Source organism: Xenopus laevis, chromosome 2L (genome assembly GCF_017654675.1).
Source record: "Xenopus laevis strain J_2021 chromosome 2L, Xenopus_laevis_v10.1, whole genome shotgun sequence".
NCBI classification, from domain to species: Eukaryota; Metazoa; Chordata; class Amphibia; order Anura; family Pipidae; genus Xenopus; species Xenopus laevis.
Window position 1 is genome coordinate 62,164,021 of NC_054373.1, and position 24,625 is coordinate 62,188,645.

The 24,625-nt window shown below is 37.6% G+C and overlaps 1 protein-coding gene across 4 annotated transcripts; it reads right to left on the reverse strand.

Annotated features, from left to right (window-relative positions):
* Positions 1–529: 529 nt before the first annotated feature.
* On the reverse strand, positions 530–16,556 carry dan4l.L (cell wall protein DAN4-like L homeolog). 4 transcript variants are annotated; one of them, XM_041581942.1, is made up of 6 exons: positions 16,460–16,556; positions 11,055–11,762; positions 7,169–9,908; positions 4,793–6,922; positions 3,423–3,540; positions 530–1,541 (listed from the first exon to the last, which is right to left on the reverse strand). In XM_041581942.1, the coding sequence occupies exons 1-6, from the start codon at positions 16,533–16,535 to the stop codon at positions 1,527–1,529; spliced, it is 5,787 nt and encodes a 1,928-aa protein (XP_041437876.1). In that variant the 5' UTR covers positions 16,536–16,556; the 3' UTR covers positions 530–1,526. The 4 variants fall into 4 exon arrangements, with proteins under 4 accessions (XP_041437876.1, XP_041437878.1, XP_041437877.1 ...); XM_041581944.1 differs by having other exon boundaries at positions 4,793–5,382; positions 6,352–9,908; XM_041581943.1 differs by having other exon boundaries at positions 4,793–5,382; positions 5,866–9,908.
* Between the last annotated feature and the right edge of the window lie 8,069 nt (positions 16,557–24,625).

The following is a 24,625-nucleotide window of genomic DNA, read 5'->3' on the forward strand; positions in this document are numbered from 1 at the left end:
GAATGAAGCTGAAGGCAGTATTAATCTATCAAATCGAAGGAATAGCGCATTCAATCGAATTCGATTTTCCAAAAAAAAATTTGATTTTTCAAAGTCCACCAATTTACTCCAAATAGGCTCTAGGTCCCCCATAGGCTAAAATATCAATTCGGTAGGTTTTAGATGCGGATGTCGAATGTTTAAAGAGACAGTACATGATAAATTTATATATTCGAATTTTTGCATTTTTTTCAAATTTGAATCGAATTTGGACTATTCCCTAGTCGAAGAACACAAAAAATAGCTTGAAATGCAAATTTTTTTCATTCGAAAATTCACCTCGACCTTTGATAAATCTGCCCCTTAATGTAAATACACAGAGTAAAAATATTCTGTGTACCCAATAACCTATGCCCCCCCATGTTCTACAGCCAGCACAACAGAAAACATTGAAACCCTTTTGATGCACTTTAATAAAGTGTCCTAATCCCTATGGTTATTTGATTTTTAATTGTTTCATTTTTATACTCATAAAAAGATATCCAAAATATCTTGCAAGAAATCATTTATTTTAAGGCAAATTAAATATTAAAATGTAATAATGTGAAATAACTGCAAACCAACAAAATACATAATCCTTACAAAAATATAACATCCAGTGTTTAATATTATGTATAATTATTGTTAAAATATTATGCATATAATTTTAAAGAATCCATATATTAAAATGAATTTAATGTACATAAGATATTTTTTAAACAAAGAAAATTGTCTTAAATGATCAAGAACTAGGTTGCGCATATACAGCTGCTCATGGGAGACCTTTACTTAAGCCCTGACATAAACAAGAAGTATATGGCTTCCTAGCACCTTGGTTCCGTCAGCACTCTGCTGGGGTACATGACAGGAGTTGACCCATGTGTTACCCATGATTCATCCCACCTTTTTGCACTGCCAAACAAAGACAGCAAAGCATACAGAGTAAGGCCTTACTTTATGCATGTCACTCTGGAAGCACAAATAGTTGCACCAATATATACTTTGCATCACGGTGCTCCTAATAATGGGGAGACACACTATGTCAGAATCAATTAGATGACAAAAGCTTATTTCCTAATTCAACTCCTCAAACTGAATCTCTTCCATAAGTTTTCCCATGACAAACCATAAAATAATGATTTCCCTTTGATTTGACTATGCCCCATTATCTGGAAAACTCCTGGCCCCAGTTATTCCAGATAACTGATTTTATAATTGTAGAGTATAAATTATATCTAAGAAGCTTATTCAGATTACTCAATGTTTTTTCCACATATTTAAAAACTTTAAAGAAATTTGAGTTCTTGTCCCAGACAAAAAGCAGTTTGATGGCAAACTATAGAATTAGCACATTTACAATACATCTAATATTAAATATGTATATTAATTTAGTTAGAAGGAGCCTAAAGAACAGTCAGTGCATAATGAGTCCCAGATCAGAATAATTTCCATAATGATCTAGTAGTATAATTGCAGGAGTGTTCCATTTGGATGGGATGTCTGTGCTTCTATGAAAATAAATCCTGGGAGAAAAAAGAGATTACACTGAGTAAATTAAAGACAGTAGAATGAAAGTAACATTGATTTTAGTATCACATTTTCACTGCATTCAGGATATTTATTTCTAAAGACATTAGAATAACAGCAAAGAGTGATTACTTCAGTGTTTTACTTCAGTACAGACACTGTAGGTAATGTAATAAAAGCTGAGAGTTTGCTCAGGTCACGTAACTAACAGCTAGCAATAAAGGATTATTTTTAAACAGCCTCCAAATTGTATTTGCCACAGGTTGCACTTTACCAGGTGTACAAATAGCCCCTGAATTTTAATAGCAGTATTTTTTCCAACATTGTTGAGCTCAGTTGTTGTGCATGAAATTGAGTTGGAGGTGTGCAGAAAACTGAAAAAAAATTACCAGTCTGAAAATAAGTAGGTCAGATGTCAACATTTGAAAATGCCTGAGCTCAGGTAACAAAACATGCATAGAAGCAGAGGACAGTAACTCTAACATTTGTGCACTCTCTACTATACTATACTCTACTGTGTTACTATGTATTTAACCATATAATTAAAGGTGATTAAAACCTGTAGATTATAGAGGATAATGTACCCCTATTAACATTTAAAAGGCTTTTAGAAGAACTCAAGCGGCAGGCTTGCTTTTATATGGTCTTGGGACTCCTCAGTGACTTCTAATAGCTTTATAAATTATATTAGTGGTATATTATCCTCTATTTAACAGTATATAATACACAAAAGCCATAAGTATCCTGTAAATGATATCCTTATAAAAGTTGCTTAGTGATGTCATTGGTTATAATAGGAGCTTAGTGATATGATTTGTCATATGACTCACTGAAACTTGTGTATTATAATAAAGTACCCTCTGTTGCAACATATGAGACATTAGGGGGCACATTTACTAAGCTCGAGTGAAGGATTCAAATGAAAAACAGTTTGAATTTCTAAGGTTTTTTTTGGGTACTTCGACCATCGAATAGGCTACTTCGACCTTCGACTACGACTTCGAATCGAACGTTTCGAACTAAAAATCGTTCGGCTATTCGACCATTCGATAGTCGAAGTACTTTGACTACCTACTTCGCCACTTTAAACCTACCGAGCTCCAATGTTAGCCTATGGGGACCTTCCCCATAAGTTTTCTAAGCTATTTCTGATAGAAGGAAAATCGTCCGATCGATGGATTAAAATCCTTCGAATTGTTCGAATCGAAGGATTTAATGTTTGATCGAACGATTTTTCCTTCGATCGATCGATCAAAGTATTTGCGGTAAATCCTTCAACTTGATCAACTCCGATCAAATCCGCTCTGGTTTTTATGAGCATATTTATTATAACATTTTCCCGAAAATTCTATTTTCAAGTTTTTTCCTGATTTTTCATCCGATTTTCAAGTTTTTCTTTGATTTTTCACCCGAAAACTCCAAAATCTTCTGGGTATTGCACAAACCCCAGCGCACATCAAAAAATCATTGGGACTTCTACCATTGACTTATATGCAACCTCGACAGGTCTGAGATGCCGGATTTTCAGATTCAGACTTTTTCATCATCGGGGTTTAATAAATTCCTAAAAATTAGTGATTTTTTAAAAGTCCGATTTAATCGGAGTTTAGTAAATAACCCCCTTAGTGTCAGGTTCTCTAGGAAGCCCATTTCCACACTAATTATACAAGTATGCATGAAAGATTGTAATTCTTGAAGGAAGCGTCTGAGATACATAATGATGGTGGGCAACAAAAGTGTGTGGATTCGAAAATAATGAAGTGGCTTAACCATGCTGTGAAAATCCAAGTAAAATTAAATGCAGTTGGTTTTAACTTAGGTAGGTTTCATTATAGCTTTTGTATGATAAGAGATCAAACACGGCGTATGTTACTTACATTAGACTGACAAGTGCTATTTGACTTGTCTGTTGCTATAAACTTGTAGGCTTCACATGAAAAACCTTGTCCTTGTAACTCCTTCTTTGAACTTTTTTCTATACTACTTGGCACGTGCCTGAAAATAGAATAAAAACGAATAAGGGTTGATTAGTATAGAGCTTCTCTCTGACAAAAACAAATAGACACAAAACAAGGGTTAGAAAAATAAACAATGAGAATTCAATAATATATAAACAGAACTCACTTATTACATATATTGCTTCTTTAATACATAAACTAACTAAATGACCTAAACCTATATACAGCCCTATGTACTGTAGCTCAAATGTCATCCTTTTTTTAAACCTTCAAGTCTCTTTTGGTGTTTTTAGTTTGCACATGGTGCATGCCTTTCACCAAAGGCAAAGAGGAGAAATTAGGGGAAAATAGTAAAATGAGGGTAAAAAAGGCTGAAACTTAAACTGAAAATGTACTTTTTAGGAAATACCACGGTAGCCTTACTCAATACTAGAAGAAAAATAAGTGGCATTTGTCTATAACATTTTGTTGCCATTTAAAGGGATAGCGACACTTTTTACCAAAATTGTATTCTTCATCAAAATGTGCCCAAATGTCCTTTAAACTATTTTCATATATTGGAGCTCTTTCTATTTAAATTGGACAGAAGTTGCATTTCTTTGTACCACATGACCACAGGGTCAGTTAGCAGCTTACTTATGACAGTGTTGATGCTTCCTTTTATTGTTCAGGTATGTGACTATACAATAACAATCATCCACCACACTACAAAACTTTCCTGCAATGCTCTGTGCTGCTGTTTTTATAATGGTGCTTTTAACTCATTCCCCCTTACTTGGATTATGTATGCATTGCTTTTGCCTGCCTACTTGCTTGCTTTTCCTGCACTAATGTGATGAAGATTCATGCTAGGTCTGCTTGCAAGATTAAAATTTCAACCCCCAGCACTTGAGTAGATTTTTAGTGCAGGGAAGGCAAACAGGTAAGTTGTCAAGGGGCACGCATATACTGTATAATCAATTAAGGGGAATGAGTTAAATAGGAATTGAATAAGTGGAATGAGTTAAATAAGGGGGAATGACTTAAAAGCACCATTAAAAATTGAGCCGCACAGAGCATTGCAGGAGAGGAGTTTCCCTCATTATATGAGGGAGTGAAGTGGACAGCAATATATTTTACTAATTTGGTATCAAAGGAAATATCACAAAAAGCACAAAACTAAAGGTGTCATTATCACATTAATTGGTAGGTAAAAATTAAATTAATCTTATTGATTAAAGAAAACTGCCAGGGATTAGAAGGCCAGTAGCAACCTCATGTAAGCTTTGATATTGTTTAGTTACACTTACCCCTTTGCAGCCATGTTCTCCAAGAAATCTGTGGCTGAAATATTATTATTACTGTCTGAAAAGGAATTGACTAGCAAGACATGCTCTTGTCCATCAGTGTTTTGAATTTCCAGAACAACGTACAGTGTCTCATTAGAAAGATTTTCTCTGCTATACAGAAGATTTGTAAGCTCCATGTCTTTAAAGATGGATATCTTTAATTTCATTTGTTTAACATCTGTAGTCTGCTTAGTTGTAAAAGTTTCAGGCATTGTGGTATGAGGTGCAGGCTCAAGAGAAGGTGATGTGATGGTGGTCTGCTCAGGTGATGTTTGTAGTTCAAAAATGGTAGTAGTAGTAGCCTCAGAGGTTGTGGTGTCAGGCACATATAAGCTTGTTGTTTTTAGTGTGGTTGAATGAATTTCTGTAATAGCGACAGTAGAAAACTTTGGAGTGCTTGGTTCATATGTAGTAGTAGTATCTGCCCCACTGGATTCCTCAGTGGTTTCTGTCAGTGGTGAAGTGAAAGTGTCAAATGTAGTTTGCTTAAGGGTGACGGGCTCAGGAGATGAAGTTTTGGACGTGGACAGGATAGGGAGCTCTGTTGTGACCTCAGTGGTTGTGGTGTCAGGCACATATAAGGTTGATGTTTTTAGTGTAATGTCGAGAGTAGAAAACTTTGGAGTGCTTGGTTTATATGTAGTAGTAGTATCTGCCCCACTGGATTCCTCAGTGGTTTCTGTCAGTGGTGTAGTAAAAGTGTCAAGTGTAGTTTCCTTAAGGGTGACGGGCTCAGGAGATAAAGTTTTGGATGTGGACAGGATAGGGAGCTCTGTTGTGACCTCACTGGTTGTGGTGTCAGGTACATATAAGGTTGATGTTTTTAGTGTGGTTGAATGAATTTCTGTAATAGCGACAGTAGAAAACTTTGGTGTGCTTGGTTCATATGTAGTAGTAGTAGTATCAGCCCCACTGGATTCCTCAGTGGTTTCTGTCAGTTGTGTAGTAAAAGTGTCAAGTGTAGTTTCCTTAAGGGTGACGGGCTCAGGAGATAAAGTGTTGGATGTGGACAGGATAGGGAGCTCTGTTGTGACCTCACTGGTTGTGGTGTCAGGTACATATAAGGTTGATGTTTTTAGTGTGGTTGAATGAATTTCTGTAATAGCGATAGTAGAAAACTTTGGTGTGCTTGGTTCATATGTAGTAGTAGTAGTATCAGCCCCACTGGATTCCTCAGTGGTTTCTGTCAGTGGTGTAGTGAAAGTATCAAGTGTAGTTTTCTTAAGGGTGACTGGCTCAGGAGATGAAGTTTTGGACGTGGACAGGATAGGGAGCTCTGTTGTAGCCTCAGTGGTTGTGGTGCCAGGCACATATAAGGTTGATGTTTTTAGTGTAATGTCGAAAGTAGAAAACTTTGGAGTGCTTGGTTCATATGTAGTAGTAGTAGTATCTGCCCCACTGGATTCCTCAGTGGTTTCTGTCAGTGGTGTAGTGAAAGTGTCAAGTGTAGTTTCCTTAAGGGTGACGGGCTCAGGAGATGAAGTTTTGGACATGGACAGGATAGGGAGCTCTGTTGTGACCTCACTGGTTGTGGTGTCAGTTACATATAAGGTTGATGTTTTTAGTGTGGTTGAATGAATTTCTGTAATAGCGACAGTAGAAAACGTTGGTGTGCTTGGTTCATATGTAGTAGTAGTATCAGCCCCACTGGATTCCTCAGTGGTTTCTGTCAGTGGTGTAGTGAAAGTGTCAGGTGTAGTTTCCTTAAGGGTGACTGGCTCAGGAGATGATGTTTTGGACGTGGACGGGATAGGGAGCTCTGTTGTGGCCTCAGGGGTTGTGGTGCCAGGCACATATAAGGTTGATGTTTTTAGTGTAATGTCGAGAGTAGAAAACTTTGGAGTGTTTGGTTCATATGTAGTAGTAGTATCTGCCCCACTGGATTCCTCAGTGGTTTCCGACAGTGGTGTAGTGAAAGTGTCAAGTGTAGTTTCCTTAAGGGTGATGGGCTCAGGAGATGAAGTTTTGGACGTGGACAGGATAGGGAGCTCTGTTGTGACCTCACTGGTTGTGGTGTCAGGCACATATAAGGTTGATGTTTTTAGTGTAATGTCGAGAGTAGAAAACTTTGGAGTGCTTGGTTCATATGTAGTAGTAGTATCTGCCCCACTGGATTCCTCAGTGGTTTCTGTCAGTGGTGTAGTGAATGTGTCAACTGTAATTTCCTCAAGGGTGGTGAGCTCAGGGGATGAAGCTTTGGTTGTGGGCAGGGTAGGGAGCTCTGTTGTGACCTCACTGGTTGTGGTGTCAGGTACATATAAGGTTGATGTTTTTAGTCTGGTTGAATGAATTTCTGTAATAGCGACAGTAGAAAACATTGGAGTGCTTTGCTCATATGTAGTAGTAGTATCTGCCCCACTGGATTCCTCAGTGGTTTCTGTCAGTGGTGTAGTGAATGTGTCAACTGTAATTTCCTCAAGGGTGGTGAGCTCGGGGGATGAAGCTTTGGTTGTGGGCAGGGTAGGGAGCTCTGTTGTGACCTCACTGGTTGTGGTGTCAGGTACATATAAGGTTGATGTTTTTAGTGTGGTTGAATGAATTTCTGTAATAGCGACAGTAGAAAACATTGGAGTGCTTTGCTCATATGTAGTAGTAGTATCTGCCCCACTGGATTCCTCAGTGGTTTCTGTCAGTGGTGTAGTGAATGTGTCAACTGTAATTTCCTCAAGGGTGGTGAGCTCGGGGGATGAAGCTTTGGTTGTGGGCAGGGTAGGGAGCTCTGTTGTGACCTCACTGGTTGTGGTGTCAGGTACATATAAGGTTGATGTTTTTAGTGTGGTTGAATGAATTTCTGTAATAGCGACAGTAGAAAACATTGGAGTGCTTTGCTCATATGTAGTAGTAGTATCTGCCCCACTGGATTCCTCAGTGGTTTCTGTCAGTGGTGTAGTGAATGTGTCAACTGTAATTTCCTCAAGGGTGGTGAGCTCAGGGGATGAAGCTTTGGTTGTGGTTAGGGTAGGGAGCTCTGTTGTGACCTCACTGGTTGTGGTGTCAGGCACATATAGGGTTGTTGTTTTTAGTGTAGTTGAATGAATTCCTGTGATGTCAAGAGTAGAAAACGTTGGCGTTTTTGGCTCATATGTAGTAGTAGTAGTATCTGACCCACTGGATTCCTCAGTTGTTTCAGTCAGTGGTGTAGTGAAAGTGTCAAGTGTAATTCCCTCAAGGGTGGTGGGCTCAGGGGATGAATTTTTGGTTGTGGGCAGGATAGGGAGCTCTGTTGTGACCTCTGTGGTTGTTGTGTCAGGTACATATAAGGTTGTTGTTTTTAGTGTGGTTGAATATATTTCTGTAATGTCAGGAGTAAATACCTCTGGAGTTATGGGCTCATATTTAGTAGTTATCAACTCAGGTGCTGCTGTGGTGGAGATTGACTTTGCTGTCAATATGGAGGTGGGTTCTTCAGTGGTTTTGATCAGTGGGGTAGTGAAGGTGTCAAGTGTAGTTTCCTCCAGGGTGATGAGGTTAAGTGATGACGTTTGGGTTGTAGGTAGGATAGGGAGCTTTGTTGCAACCTCAGTGGTTGTAGTGTCAGGCACATATAAGGTTGTCATTTTTAGTGTGTTTGACTGAATTTCTGTAATGCCAAGAGTAGACAACTCAGGCGTTGTTGCTGCATATGGTGTAGATTTGGACTCAGGTGCTGATGTGATGGAGATTGACTCTGCTGTCAATATTGAGGTGGTTTCTTCAGTGGTTTTTATCAGGGGTGTAGCGGAAGTGTCAAGGGTAATTTCCTCAAAGGTGATGGGCTCAGGGGATGAATTTTTGGTTGTGGGCAGGATAGGGAGCTCTGCTGTGACCTCAGTGGTTGTTGTGTCAGGTACATATAAGGTTGTTGTTTTTAGTGTGGTTGAATATATTTCTGAAATGTCAGGAGTAAAAACCTCTGGAGTTATGGGCTCATATTTAGAAGTTATCAACTCAGGTGCTGCTGTGGTGGAGATTGACTTTGCTGTCAATATGGAGGTGGGCTCTTCAGTGGTTTTGATAAGTGGGGTAGTGTAGGTGTCAAGTGTAGTTTCCTCCAGGGTGATGAGGTCAAGTGATGACATTTGGGTTGTAGGTAGGATAGGGAGCTTTGTTGCAACCTCAGTGGTTGTAGTGTCAGGCACATATAAGGTCATCGTTTTTAGTGTGTTTGACTGAATTTCTGTAATGCCAAGAGTAGACAACTCAGGCGTTGTTGCTGCATATGGTGTAGATTTGGACTCAGGTGCTGATGTAATGGAGATTGACTCTGCTGTCAATATTGAGGTGGTTTCTTCAGTGGTTTTTATCAGGGGTGTAGCGGAAGTGTCAAGGGTAATTTCCTCAAAGGTGATGGGCTCAGGGGATGAAGTTTTGGTTGTGGGCAGGATAGGGAGATCTGTTGTCGTCTCAGTAGTTGTGGTGTCAGGTACATATAAAGTAGTTATTTTTATTGTGGTTGAATGAATTTCTGTAATGTCAAGGGTAGACAACTCAGGTGTTGTTGGCTTATATGGAGTAATTTTGGACTCAGATGTGACTGTGGTAGGGATTAGCTCTGTCGTTAATGTAGATGTGGATGTCTCAGTTGTTACAATCAGTGGTGTAATGGAAGTGTCAGGTGTAGTTTCTTCAAGTGTGATGGGCTTAGGGGTTGAAGTTTGGGATGTGAACAGGGTATGTTCTGTTGTGGCCTCAGTGGTTGTTGTAGTTATTGATGTTATTGGTTCAGAAGTAATAGCTATAGTTGTTGGAACAGAAGTAGTAGTTGTTGGCACAGAGGTGGTTGTTGTATCAATGGTGGTAGTTGTAGGTACTGAAGTAGTAGTTCTGGTTGTAGGAATAGAAGTGGTGGTTGTTGGAACAGAAGTAGTAGTTGTTGGCACGGAGGTGGTTGTTGTATCAATGGTGGTAGTTGTAGGTATTGAAGTAGTAGTTCTGGTTGTAGGAATAGAAGTGGTGGTTGTTGGAACAGAAGTAGTAGTTGTTGGCATAGAGGTGGTTGTTGTAACAGTGGTGGTAGTTGTAGGTAATGATGTAGTAGTTCTGGTTGTAGGGATAGACGTGGTGGTTGTAGTTGAAGTAGATGTAACTGGTATTTGTTCTAGAAAAGAGATTAAAAAAGCATATTACATAACAAAGCACATACACATTAACAAAGCATGATGTAATTATCACTAGTATTGCTTTTTGTTCCTGTTGTGTTTTTGGGAAAAAATTTTTATAGAAGGGGAATTAGGAATAAAAGCAAACTATCCCACTTTGCCATACTAAAAATACAGCAGTGGTAAAAATGTGTTTTTCTGTGTCAGAAAATATTAATATGTTTTTCTTGGGAAACCTGGCCCATAATAGTGGGCAAGATGTAAAATATGTGCTGAAGTATGAGTATACTTACAGCACACAAACAAATGCAACTATACTGATTCCACAGTTTGGACTTTCCTCTACTCCCAGCTGCATTCCTTTTGGGTACCTGCACTCAGTATGAGAGCTTTGTGAAACCGGTTCTAAGAACCTGTGGTCAATGCAGAGGACCCGTGATTACCAGTTACTGGTGAATGCCGCAGTTGTCATAAACTATAACTGCATGCTGCACAAAATACATTTTAAATGTCCTGGGGCCCGTGAAAAAGGACTTCTACAGTGTACCCCCAGGTTGGTTCAATTTTCAGAGAATGGGAGCACCAGCCCTGGGTGTCAGGTAAGTGATTCTAATCATATGGGTGTGTCTAACATTTTACCTGCCTCAAGTGATAATGCCTTTTCATCTCCATAAAATGTCTGCCTTGTTCCCCATGAGTTGAGCTTGCTATACCTACTTCATAAAGGAGTAGTTCTGGTGAAGTGTTACGTATATAAACTGTAGGTGTGTATTGCCTTTCATTTATTTTGGTATGGCATTTGGTATATTATGTGACACATCAAGATAGAATGATACATAAGATGACAAGGCCTGTTTTATAGTATACATTGAAAGACAATTATCATAGAAATGAACATTATCAGGCTAATATGATAAAATGTCTAAAATTTGCCCACATCTAGTACCCAATAACAACCACATTTTTGTTTTCAAGCAGGTGACCAGTAAATGCCATCTCCGGATTGATGGCTATGGGTTGATAGATAAGTAGCAGACTTAAGACTATTTATTGCATTACCCTGTTTAAAGTGCCAATATGGTTTACGAAAATATATTTTCCTGGATATTAAAAACATGGTTTCACTGCAATTTGGACATGTTTACCTGTACAGTACACATCTGTCCTTGTGGTTCCTGAAAATTTGTAGACATAGAATCCTCCAGGACAGGCTTTCACAGGGATTTGTGTTCCAGTTGAGCAACCTGTTTGATAATTAATCAGAAGGGGCATCATAACGACTGCACTTGTATTAGTTGGATGGCTGCCACCTAGAGTAAATGGCTCAACGGAGCCACATTTCAAAGGGCCAACACAACCCTCCTTCATCTTGAAATTATTTGTGTACCGAAACCAGCCAAAGTTGTAACGGTCAGTAGAGAATCTTCCAGTGGAGTTAATGGTGAACAGTCTACTTGCTCCATCTAACCACTCATAGTTTGTACAGGGATCATCACAAACAGGCCCTTCATTTTTTTTCATACAGTCTTTATCTTGATCACAAGGGGTATTCGGACATTGGATGGTTCTGCTGGTACTACAGAGATAGATGCCATTCTTATTACTACATGCTGATGGGGTCGGGCACTTATTTAGTGTGCTGGATGAACATTCATTTACATCTGAACATGTCGTTAGTGCACTGTTCCATGAATAGCCTTGTGGACAGCAGTTTATAGTGTTACAGAATACAATTGGCGTACAGGAAAAACCATCTCCGACGTAGCCTTGCTTACAGCTGCACTTCACATAGTCTGTCTGCTGGGTACAGACTGAGCTAACTGTTCCATTGCAGTCATTGCAGGTTTTGGCATCTAAAACAAAATATATATTTAAAATAAGCAAGCTTATTTTCTAAGCAGTAATTAAAAGGCAGTTTCCTTAAAGACACACAGAAGAAATTTATACCAATAATCTACAAAATGAAAAGAAAATATCTTTTTTTCCATTCAGTATGTGTTAGGCCAGACTACACACAATTTTTTTATGATCATTCCCTGCTCCTTCCAAAAATACCACACACACATTGGTGGTCATTTATAAACACTGGGAAAATTTGATGATTGCTTTTAGCGTTCAACCAGCAGCTAAAAGAAAAAAAACTACTGATTGGTTGGTATGGGTTACTGCTCAGGTGCAAATTTGCCCTGTGTTAACAAATGAACCCCAATTGTCTCTTGGGAAGTGGAACTGCCATGCCTAAACAGGTACAGGTATGGGACTTATTATCCAGAATGCTCGGGACCTGTGGTTTTACGGATAACAGATCTTTCCATAATTTGGATCTCTAAAGCTTAAGTCTACTAGAAAAACAGGTATAGGTATCTATAGAATCTTAATAATACTTTGTTTACTACATTTGTTTCCAATAAAGAACAAGATTTGCATAAGCATTTTTCTCACTGTTGGTATTAATGTTCTGTAACATTGCTCTTGTTGGGTGTTGAGAATCTGAGAACCTTTTGCAATCCATTTTCCATTTTAGATCATTCCATTGTGGCTGTTACCATAGTATTTAACCAGATTCTTTGTTTAGTCTGCATCTTGCATTATCAGTATAAGCACAGGAAAGCCTACTGTATATGGTGAATAATTGTAGTCTTCCTTATTAAAGGGAGGTAAGAGGCTATGTAAGAGGAGATGGGGACAGCTTGCATAAATGATGGGACACAGTTGGGTGATGTGGATATACAACAAGTAGTTGTTAGAATCCTTTGGGTATAGCCCGAAATATGTTGGGGCCGATTCACTAACTTCGAGTGAAGGATTCGAAGGTAAAAAACGTCGAATTTCGAAGTTTTTTTTGGGCTACTTCGACCATCGAATGGGCTACTTCGACCTTCGATTACGACTTCGAATCGAAGGATTCGAAGTAAAAATCGTTTGACTATTCGACCATTCGATAGTCGAAGTACTGTCTCTTTAAAAAAACTTCGACCCCCTAGTTCGGCATCTAAAAGCTACCGAAGTCAATGTTAGCCTATGGGGAAGGTCCCCATAGGCTTTCCTAACTTTTTTTGATCGAAGGATATTCCTTGGATCGTTGGATTAAAATCCTTCGAATCGTTCGATTCGAAGGATTTAATCGTTCGATCGAAGGAATAATCCTTCGATCGTACGATCGCAGTATTTGCGCTAAATCCTTCGACTTCGATATTCGAAGTCAAAGGATTTTAATACCCAGTCGAATTAACCCTCGATATTCGACCCTTGATGAATCGGCCCCGTTGTGTAACTCTGCTTCCCAATAAAGAATATTGCAGTCGAGTTTGCTGCCCTGGATTTGTTCCACAACAATTCGCATTACTGATACATTAATTTTGGGATATCTAACACAGGATAACCTGTGGAATTAAACCAACAAGGATTTTTGGTGAGCTGCACTTATTCCCTTATTTGCATGATTCTACCTACAATTGTAGACTATTCAGATTAAAAGCGATTGTCTAACTTTTTCCAAAGTCCTACCAAAGTGGTACAGCCTTTCAAAGTGCAACCTATTAAAATAGACTGGATCTAAAGAAATAATTCACAGAAAATTGGTTGCTACCAGCCCTAGGGATTTGATTTACCCCTCTGTTCACCTCCATTTAGTTACGCATACATTTAAATGATTATACATTTCAACAGGGTAATGTAATTAATAACACTTGACTGGTGATAATAAATGATCACAATGTACCTAAACTGTGATTTTTTTTAAACCTATAGAACAATTGGGGCAGATTCATCAAACGTGAGATTAGAGATCACAGCAAAAAATCTCACACACTTTGTATTTATCAATAGGTGAAAGGTAGAGCTCACCACTTGCTAAATACACTTCTGCAAAACCTATAGCAATATATAGAAAGTGAGTAAATTTTTCTGTGGTGAGCTCTAATGACACATTTTGATACGTCTGCCCCTAAGGGGTAATAGTTGAATTAATCAGTAATTTTTGCATCAATTTCTTCTTGTTGCCTGCTATAGCTACATCAAGGATTAAGAATTATTTTAGCAATTCTTCAAAAGAAATATTTTTCCTCTGTAAAAGTTTGTTTTCATCTATTTACCAAAAAATATGAATAGCATTGCTTTTCTGGCAGATAAGAGACATATTCATAACATGGCACTACAGTATATGAAAAAAAGATAAAATAGGAAAGATTAATCAAGGGAGAATACTTACTTGATAAGAAAAATTAGAATATGAATAAGCATACATTAAATAGTTGGAATTATTTAATCATAAATACAATAAAAACATGCAAAAACAAAACATCTTCAGCTGTAATTGTTTCCTGCTCGCAAAGTCTAAACGAACCTAAAGCTGGCCAGATGTTTATGAAGTTTTCCCAGCTCTAGTTATGAATAACAACCAATGATATGTCTGCTTTCTAACTGCTAATTAGCAAGGGCTAGCTGCCGGTTGGTTGCTGTGGGTTACTGGACCGGTAGCAAACTTTACACCATTTTTAAATTGCCAAATATGTTCCTTTACTATGTGATGGAGGTCCAGGTTTGGTGAAATGAGAATCATATGTTATTGGACAGAAGGTCTCTAAAATGAGACAGGACAGCTACTTGGGAAGGTTTAAGATTGCTAATGCACAAGCAATCTTTAAAGAAAACTTTAACTTCCGCTGAGTTTTGGGCTGAAAAACCTCAGTAATTTTGGTAATTTTACTCGAATGTACTTTTGGAACAAAGAAAATCTTTATGGGTGAAGATACACAAAGCTACTAGTAGCAGCTACTTGTCAGGGCTACAAAATAGACACACCACATGTGTTTCAGCCAAGGCAATTCACACAATTTTTGGCATTTTGTAGCCACAACAAGTAGCTCTGTGTTTTCACCCTTAGACAATCATCATAGCCACTTCGTACAGGGGATTGCAGCTGGATTAACATTAATCTCCCTGCCCACTTGTACATACTATTTTAGCATTGATTAATAAAGCTTATTTTTACTTTACTCTTGGTTTCACCGCTGATGGTAATCTGGCTGCTATCCCCTGTATGAAGTGCCTATAATGAGTGTCTAATGCTGTGACCAGAACGGCCCAGTGGGATTTACCGGCTATCGGATGTTATACTCTCTCCTCTGCAAACGGCGGCTTCCCTATTTTCCTTTTCACCCTTAGGTGGCACACAGAGCCCAAAAGTAACACATAGCGCAAGTTTAAAACAGAGTGTATAGAAGAATGCTGTAATTCATGAGTGAAATTCATGGAATGTACTGTACACCCATAGCTGCACTGTACATTCTGTTCATCAGAGCAAACAGTAATAAAGGAACACTACCGTTATAACTGTGCCTCCATAAACACTCAGTTACACTGTAAATTGCGAGTTACACTACCACTGACAAATACATTTTTTTTTTAACAATGTGGTTTTATTAAAGCAATTGTCATGATACATAACAATGTTTCCCTGGCAACAAAGTTGGATAGCATTACACTACATGGGTCTATCACTACATGAAATTGTATGGCAATAATATACAGAGAGTTGCACATATTTAAAGCTAATTAGTTCTCCTTTAATTGACAAAAAACTCCTTTAAGTTGACTTTAAATACACCATTGTCTATAGCATTTTCAATTTTTTTCATTGCAATTATCTGCCCCTAAGTTTGTCTCAGGTTTAGGGGTTTCTCACAAAAGCACTCTTTTTTTGATTTTTTAAAAAGCAATGCAGTATGTTGCAAAGATCAAATATTCAACTTCAAAGTTCCCCAGTCAAACAGACTAAGCATATTCTCATTATTAAGAATGCAGACAGATAGAGAACGTACATTTTTAAATAATCAGAAATTGTATATTTCACTAAATCATTCATGAAATCAGTGTAATTCAACCTGACATCCATACGTGGATAATGAGTTGTATAGCAAATGTTGTGTACAAAGTCAGTTATTATTGCCAGTCACTATCTAAATTAATAAAATGTTCTTTGTACTGTTATCCAGTATACATTTTAGGCTAAGGGGAACTAGGCTAGAACCTGCCTTGTTTATTCGATATTCATACTATTTTGTTATAAACCCTTCTCACTCTGATGTCACATTGAGAAAATATTCATATTATGGTATAGGTATGGGACTTGTTATCCAGAATGCTCAGGACCTGGGGTATTCCAGATAATGGATTTTCCTAATTTGGATCTTCATACATTAAGTCTACTAGAAAATCATTTAAACATTAAATAAACCCAATGGGCTGGTTTTGCTTCCAATAAGGATTCATTATATCTTAGTTTGGGTCATGTACATTATACTGTTTTATTATTACAGAGAAAAAGGTAATCATTTTTAAAAATGTGGATTATTTGGATAGAATTAAGTCTATGGATGATGGCCTTTCCATAATTCTGAGCTTTCTGGATAACTTATTGTACCATACCTGTACATTCATATTATAGTACAGTTGGAAAGACAAGGTACACAGACTGTAAAATAATATATACATTGGTAATAAACAATACTTCCAGTAAAACAAGAGAACTATACTTTTTCATGCTTACTCTGTGATTGTGAATGACATCCAGTAAAACACAAGGTCAGCAAAACAGCTCCCAGCAGAACTGTAATACTCTCCATAACGTTAATACTCACTGATCTGTAAAGAGGTGGAATTAAAAGTCAGATTGGTAAAACAAAATATATGTAAATTCCCAAATCTAGATGTATACATGTACTGTGGATCTACATGGCATCTCTCAAGCATACAGGCCAAGGTGCCAATTTTTCCATATAAAATATGCAGTTTTGGTCTCAGCAATGCCATACATTTATAAATCACTTCCATATTCCGAGGCCAATTTTCCATTCAATATCTTCACATTAGCATATCCTTACCTTTAACGTAGGTACAATTTGTAACAAGAACAATATGCTCAGTAGGTCAGGCCTTCTATATATGGAAGCAGAAATTTTTCACAGCCAATCAGAAAAGAAAAGCTGGAATCTAAAACAAAGTTATTTTCATTTATGCCTATCAGTATATCGAGTCACACACTGAAATGCCTTAGGCTTGACTTTTAAGTAAAGTGACATCCTTTTGTGAGTGATATGGCATTCCTCAGAGAACACCCTGTAGCACTATTACATAGAAAATCTTTTTACTTTGACATACTTCTCTCCTTTCCTTTAAACCACTGTGCTTTAATGCAACTTTATTGCCATATCTTGTATGCATGGCCTAATTAAAAAGTGTGCCCAAAAACTATGTTTGTAATATAAGTGTCCAGATTCAATTTGATGAGAAAAGCATATCAGATTTTATCATAGAACCAGATGTAATTCAGTAAGAAATACTTATCTCACTGTTTATCAAAGGAAAAACTCTATTGAAGTATATGGGCAAAACTGGAACTAAATTAGGAGAAAAGTTTTTTCTCCTCAAATTCTATCGCAACCATAAGATGTTTTGTGATAAACCATAAAATTCTTTTTTTTCATGGAACTGAATCTGGCATTATGATGTAAAAGTTTAGGTTCAGTTATACAAGTTAGATCATCAGGCAATACAGAAGCATGCATAACAAAAGTATTAGTTCTAAACTGAGCACAAAAATTATAAAGTAATAAACATTATATACCCCAAATAAATTTCAGCATTCACCCACAGATTCCACAGGAGAATTATTAACTTTTATTTCAAACAAATGTAGGGCACACCTTAGCCATACGTGTTTAGTGCACATAGCACTTCTGACCAATCTGACCTACATACTGTTTACCACACATACCGGTAGTACATATTAATAAATACATAACATTCTTAGTATAACACTTTAATGACTGCCCTTATTTAGTTATTAATTCTTGTCACGATAAGGTTTTTTTACTGACGATACACGAGTACAAGTTAAAAGATATTTTGATCTACAATATATCCATACCATTGCAAACAAACCAAGCTTACAAGCAAATCTGAAAGTTAGCTTTTTTTAGACTAACTAATGAATTAATGCACTACACTAAGGGGCATTTTTATCAAGGGTCGAATTTCAAATTGAGAAATTTTTGTAATTCAAATTCAAAAAAAGCAACCGAAATTAAGTCAAAGTTTTTTTTAGGTCGAATAGGTCAGTTTTCAAACGAATAGGTCTGTATTCGGCCGAATTCAAACTATTCCCTAGTCGAAGTACACAAAAAGTAGCTCGAAATTCAAATTTTTTCCATTTGAAAATTCACCTCGACCTTTGATAAATCTGCCCCATAATTGAAACATGTGGGGGGTTTTATTCGTTGTGTTTGTTTATGTTAGTTATTTTTATTTAGCTTATGATTAAGTTGTATGTACATAAAATGTGTGGTGTATGGTGTACCCTACATTTGTTTAAAATAAAATATACTTTCTGTTGTCAATGCCTGCTTGGGAATCTGTGATCACCTGCTGAAATTTCCCAAGAGGAGCTCAAAATCAAAAATTATTAAAACACAATGCATTCTTGCCTTGGGTTTTCTGGATAAGGGCTCTTTCTGCAATTTGGATCTTCATACTTTAAGTCTACTAAAACATCAGGTAGACATTAAATAAGCCAAAAGTCTTGTTTTGCCTCAAATAAGGATTCATTATATTGTAGTTTGGATCAAGTACAAGGTACTGTTTTATTATGACAGGGAAAAAAGGAAATTATTTTTTAAAGAGAAATCATTTTTAAAAATTTGGCAGCCTTCTTGTAATTTGGAGCTTTCTGGATAACAGGTTTCCTGATAATGGATCTCATACCTGTACAGCATAAAATTAGTATCAATAAAAAGCACGTGAAGGTTCAATAAATAAGCTTGGGGCAATGTGCAAAAAAACAAAAATCTCTCTAATTGCAACACTCCCTCAGTTGTGGTAGATCCAACGGGAGTGGGTCAAGATGCGCATGCAGGCATCCACTGAAATTTCCTTCCACAAGCTTGTGCTACATTCAGACGAATAGGCTCCGGAGGCTAAGGAGGGATATAAGTCAAAGGGCCCGGTTGTTGCCTGACAATGACAGGTGTTAAGTTCAGGAATGCCTTTTGTCCAACAGTGCTGTACTCTTTCAACTTGTGTCAGTGCAGATTGCAGCCCTTGGCCTAGATGCAAGTGTTCTGTACAGGCAAGTGCTCTTAAACTTGTATACAAGACATAATGACTTAGCCCTCTGGATGTTGGATTTGAACACAGAGTGGATCTGAAATACTTAAATACTTAAATCACTTGGGACTGATGTATTTAAGTACACACTATTCACTTGTTATATATCCTTGATAACAGTTCCAACAGGGCCCAAACATTAGATGCCCAGTTCAGAATTAAGATTTATTCATTATGTAACATAGTGCTGCTACTTGACACATTGTGTATATCTATGCCACTAATTTCTCAACAGAAAGAGGTTTTTTTGCAATAGGACTTTCACCTAAATAAACTATATATAAAAATGTGCACACTCAAGCAAGCATGGAGGCTAGGATTGGGTAGTTTGCAGTACATTTTTGCAGGATGCACCACAACTGTTGTTAGGCTGCTGCACAGTAGCCAGAATAGCTGGTCTGTTTAGCCTCTTTGTCTCCTGAACTTGAGGGCGTGTGTTATATGCAGGTTTACTCACACACTGGGGTGTATTTAGTTAAATTTACTTCTAACCTAATGTACTTTCCAAAATTAATGGTGTCAGGCATTCTAATAAGAAAATCTTCTCTTCGAATAATGTCACCTAGACATGCAAGATAAAGAAATCAGATAAGGTTTATTCGCCAGTGGGAACCACTAATGTGTGATACAAGTTGTACATAAGTACTTTAAACACCCTCCCCATCAGACCTGTTTTTGTATCCCCGTAGAAGGGGATTTCCAATCCCTCCCCCTGGGCCCCCAAGAGTCTCTGTGCCAACCAATCCATGACCAGTGTTCTTGTTTATATAGTTCATGTTTCCATGATGCATCCTCTCGAACCTTCCTGGTTGTCGGCTCTCAGATGATAATTTTGTCTGGAATATTTGGGAGATTCTACTGCCCAAGATTACTTAAAGTATTCATCAAGTACACTGTAAACCAGCTCTTTTATGTAACATAATTAAGCTAGGCCTGCATCATGGCTCACTTGAATCAAGCTTAAACTCCTTTGAACTTATTTGTAATTTAACTTATACACACTTTTAATTAAGATGCCTTTAACTTATTATCACATTGGGCTTTAACAGATAAAGGACAGCACCCAGCTTCTTTTCTTCAGTGTTAAAGGAATTGTTCAGTGTGAAAATAAAAACTGGGTAAATAGATAGGCTGTACAAAATAAAAAGTGTTTCTAATATAGTTAGTTAGGCAAAAATGTAATGTATAAAGGCTGGAGTGATTTGATGTATAACAAGTCAGTCTGAACCCAACTTCCTGCTTTTCAGCTCTCTTGGTTTACACTGACTGGTTACCCTGGCTACCAGGCAGTAACCAATCAGAGACTCGAGGGGGGGCCACATGGGTCATTTCTGTTGCTTTTGAATCTGAGCTGAATGCTGAGGATCAATTACAAACTCACTGAACAGAAATGTACCATGTGGCCCCCCTTCAAGTCGCTGACTAACTCAGAGTTATAGAGCTGAAAAGCAGGAAGTTGGATTCTGGCTGTTTTATTAGACATCTGTTCACTCCAGCCTTTATATATTACATTTTTGCCTAACTAACTATATTAGAAACATTTTTTATTTTGCACAGCCTATCTATTTACACAGTTTTTATTTTCACACTGAACTGTTCCTTTAACTCAGTTATAATATCCTGGAGCATGAAACACCAGAATGACCAGCAAATAAAAGACCTGTCACAGTTTTGACTTTCCTAGGGCCAGACAAGGTTAAGATGTTCGGGTACCTGCCTAATGATATTCTGGATGGGGGCAATTCTGGGGCTATTAGTTCAAATAGTTATAGCCAAAAAGGTTCAGCTACAACATCAACAAAGACAGGTAAGACTGTGTATGTTAGATATGACTAATATGACTGATTTTCAGAAACCTTTCCATTTTATTTGTATTTTCAAGTGATTCATAGTTATGTGGCTTGAAAGGATATTATATTCTAAATAGCCTGGGATTCAAAATAGGTCCTGGCATTTCAAGTGAGCATTTTCAACTCAATAAATAGACCCAATAGACTCCATTATAATCAAATAATCCAAATGTTTAAAATTTTTTCCTTTTTCTCTGTAGTAATAAAACAGCACCTTGTACTTGATCCAAATTAAGATATAATTAATCAGAAAAGATTCGTTATCCGAAAAACCCCAGGTCCCAAGCATTCTGGATAACAGGTTCCATATCTGTACCTGTAATCCAAAAATATTGTATGGCACATTATACTATAATGAAGCAATAGAATTCTTAATGAATCAGATGAAAATTGAGCATAGGACTGGCCAGATATGGGATGACTTTGACGTAGTTGGCCAGCTTAAATATATTGCAATACATGGACAAACAATCCCTGTTTTGTTTAAAGGGTAAGGCATTTTTCAGTAGCAGTATGCACAAAATGTTTCTGTCTTAAATATATTGATAATGGGTTGAGTGCAGAGGACGCTTGTATTTGTCTATAAGTTCAAAAAATGCATCAGGTGCAACAATATATTATATATGTGTCATAATGATGTGTCACATGGAAAAACCTGAATTTGTGTTATTGCATTGCCTGTGGGGGTGAGGGGTGGGGAATCCAGAATGTCAAAGCAACCATTGTGCATGTCAAAGCACTATGAGAAGGTTTGCCTGCCCACAGTTTGATCCTGAACTTCCGTTCATCAGACTGCACCCCATGTGCAAATTATCCATATCACGGTGACATAAAAAACATTATAGTTATCTGACACTGTAACCAAGATGACAATTTGTCTGTTTTTGCAAATATCTCCTTTCTCTTCTCTCTCTGTAGCAAATATTCCCTTTCTCTTCTCTCTCTGTAGCAAATATCCCCTTTCTCTTCTCTCTCTGTAACTTTTTTTAAAGTATTATTGGTAACCAACAAAAAAAGGGAGAACCAAACTCAATGCAAAGTCAGAATAGCCTGCAGGTCAGTAACCACTGAGCAGCACTGCTGATTCTGCCAAATATTGCAAAGATGACTATTTGAGCTTTTAATGAGAGTAGACTAGGGATGAAATTTGTGATTTCACCAGTGCCGAAAATGTTTGTGAAGCGACGCTAGAATTTTGCAATGTATTTTCTTTCACTGAGAATAAATGAAGAATAGCTGTAGCATAGTTGATAGGAGCTTCTCTAACAAGGTAGGAAAATGTATATGGAATGTATATGGAAAATGTAAAACAACTTTTGAGGAGAGCTATACGCTGACTGCATAAAAGGAACCGTAATTTTTAGTAATCTACTATTCTGCTCTAGGGTTTCCTAAGAGACTATTTACAAACAGAAAAATGTATCCCTTCTATCTTTTAGACAAGGGCTGCCCATGTGGAGGCCTGTGGGCCTTATATCCCTCAGACTTCTCAAGATCTCCATTGGCCTCTATGGATGACTTCATAATTATACTCATCCTTAAGGTGGCCATTGACTCAAAGATCCGCTCGTTTGGCGACATTGCCAAACGAGCGGATCTTTACCCGATATGCCACTAACGGCATGACTATATCGGGGGTAATTCGAACATTCGGCCGATCGATATCGTGGCCAGATATCGATCGGGAAGACCCGTCGGAAGCCCCCATACACGAGTAGATAAGCTGTCAAATCGGTCCAAACGACCGATATCGGCAGCTTTATCTGCCTGTGTATGGCCACCTTTAGGCCTTGTGCTTTTACATGGTCATGGAACTCCTCGGTGACTTATAATATCCTTATATTTTACAATGGGGGGTACTTTATTCACTTTATTACACTGTATACATTGCAAAAACATTTTTGAGAAATCTGTAAAACTATGAATAAAAGGGATAAACAATCCTGTTAGAAATCAAAAATAAAGGACTCTGTTTTAGCTTTCTGTGCGTAGTAAGTTAAATTGAATCACCAGATGGCACTGTTGTATTTTGACATAACTTTCAGAGGTTGCCCTAGTTGTAACTAACCAGTGTGTAGTTACAGAACCTGTCACTATACAGAATTTAAAAAGAGCTCGTATTTAGGATTAGACTTTAAAACAAATATGAATTATAAAATTATCTGAAATGTTTTTCTCTATGAAAGATCATAATAACCTATAGAATGGCAAACAGCAAATTCTCCTATAAAAGCTTACTCTGTTCCACACCTGCAGATTATAAAAAAAAAAAAAATGACAAAAGGGATAATTATTGCAGAAATAACGTGATAGAAAAATTATCTTTCACTATCCTTCACCAAGTGCCCCATTTACTACCCTCTGATGCTGTTTGGTTTTTAAACCTTGCAGTGTTGCACTTTACTTAAGCTGTCCACAGACGCAAAGATCAGATCGTATGAATCAACATATGATCGGACTTCCCCATCTCCCGACCTACCACTAACCATTCCGATCAAATAAAGTACAAAAGAACAGATAAGCCGATGTTCTGCCCCTGACAGCAATTGTACGAAAGTTATGTCCGACCAAAGCTAGTGACAGTCTCCCTCTGAAAATCTTACGATCGGCAATACGTGCAGAGATATTACCCGCAGCCGACAGAAATCTTTTAACCTGTCCGATCGAACAAACGACCGATCGCCGCCGCACGAAAAATGTCGGGACTCTCGTACAATCAGATCTTTGCGTCTATGGCCAGCTTTAAAGAGATTTGTCTCAGATCAAGCATGGCTAAATTAAAAAAAGCTGTATAAAGTGGGGCCCTTGTCTCCTGTGGTTGTTAAAGGATAATTGTATTTTAATCTAGCGATGCTCAGAATCCAGGTTTTATTTGCAGTCCTCAGATGTATCAATAATATCAATCAAAATCAGTCAAAATAACTCTAACCCTGCTTGTGTGAAGGTGTCAGTTGTTTTGTTCAATGATTGTACCGTTTATTGTTTGTGCTGCATGTGAATATGCAAATCAGGCTCAAGATTCTGATTAGTTCTCTATTCAGCCTAATTTTGTGGAGGATTATTATAAATTGCATCAACCTCGCTCACGAGAAAAAAATATAGTATTATGCTATAGTAATGAAAACTTCCAATATCAGTGAAACAGTCACAGTTTACTGCTGTTACACTTACATCTAGAAAAGCAAATAAATTGTCACCCCAAATTTCAAGCTGCTTTCAGGCTTACCAGTAGTTTAAGGGCCTACAGTTGGTGAATACATTGTGCTAGAATGCAAGGAGATTTTATGGTATTCACTTCTTAAAAAGTTAACCAGGAAATGACATAAGCAGTATGGTGATTTAAACCATATCATCACTAGTTGTGGTATCAATGAGCAGAAGACTATCTAGACCAGTAATGTGGGAACATAGGCATGGCAAGTTGGTAACCGAAGTCTGCTATAAAAATACACAGGATTCCTATGGTATCACTGAGCTGTATTATTTTTTACAGTGCGATTATAAAATGTAACATTCCTCCCTCGTGGAGGGAGATACATGGTCAACGGCCATATACCTAAATTGTGGCAGGCTGTGTCTTTCAGACAAAAAGTGTTTAGGAATGGGTAAATTAGAGCTTACTGTGTCAAGGGCCTTGCAGATAGTAGACTTAAGGTTTGTAGATTCCTTCACGTAATGTGGTGATTGTTTTTCCAATGTAA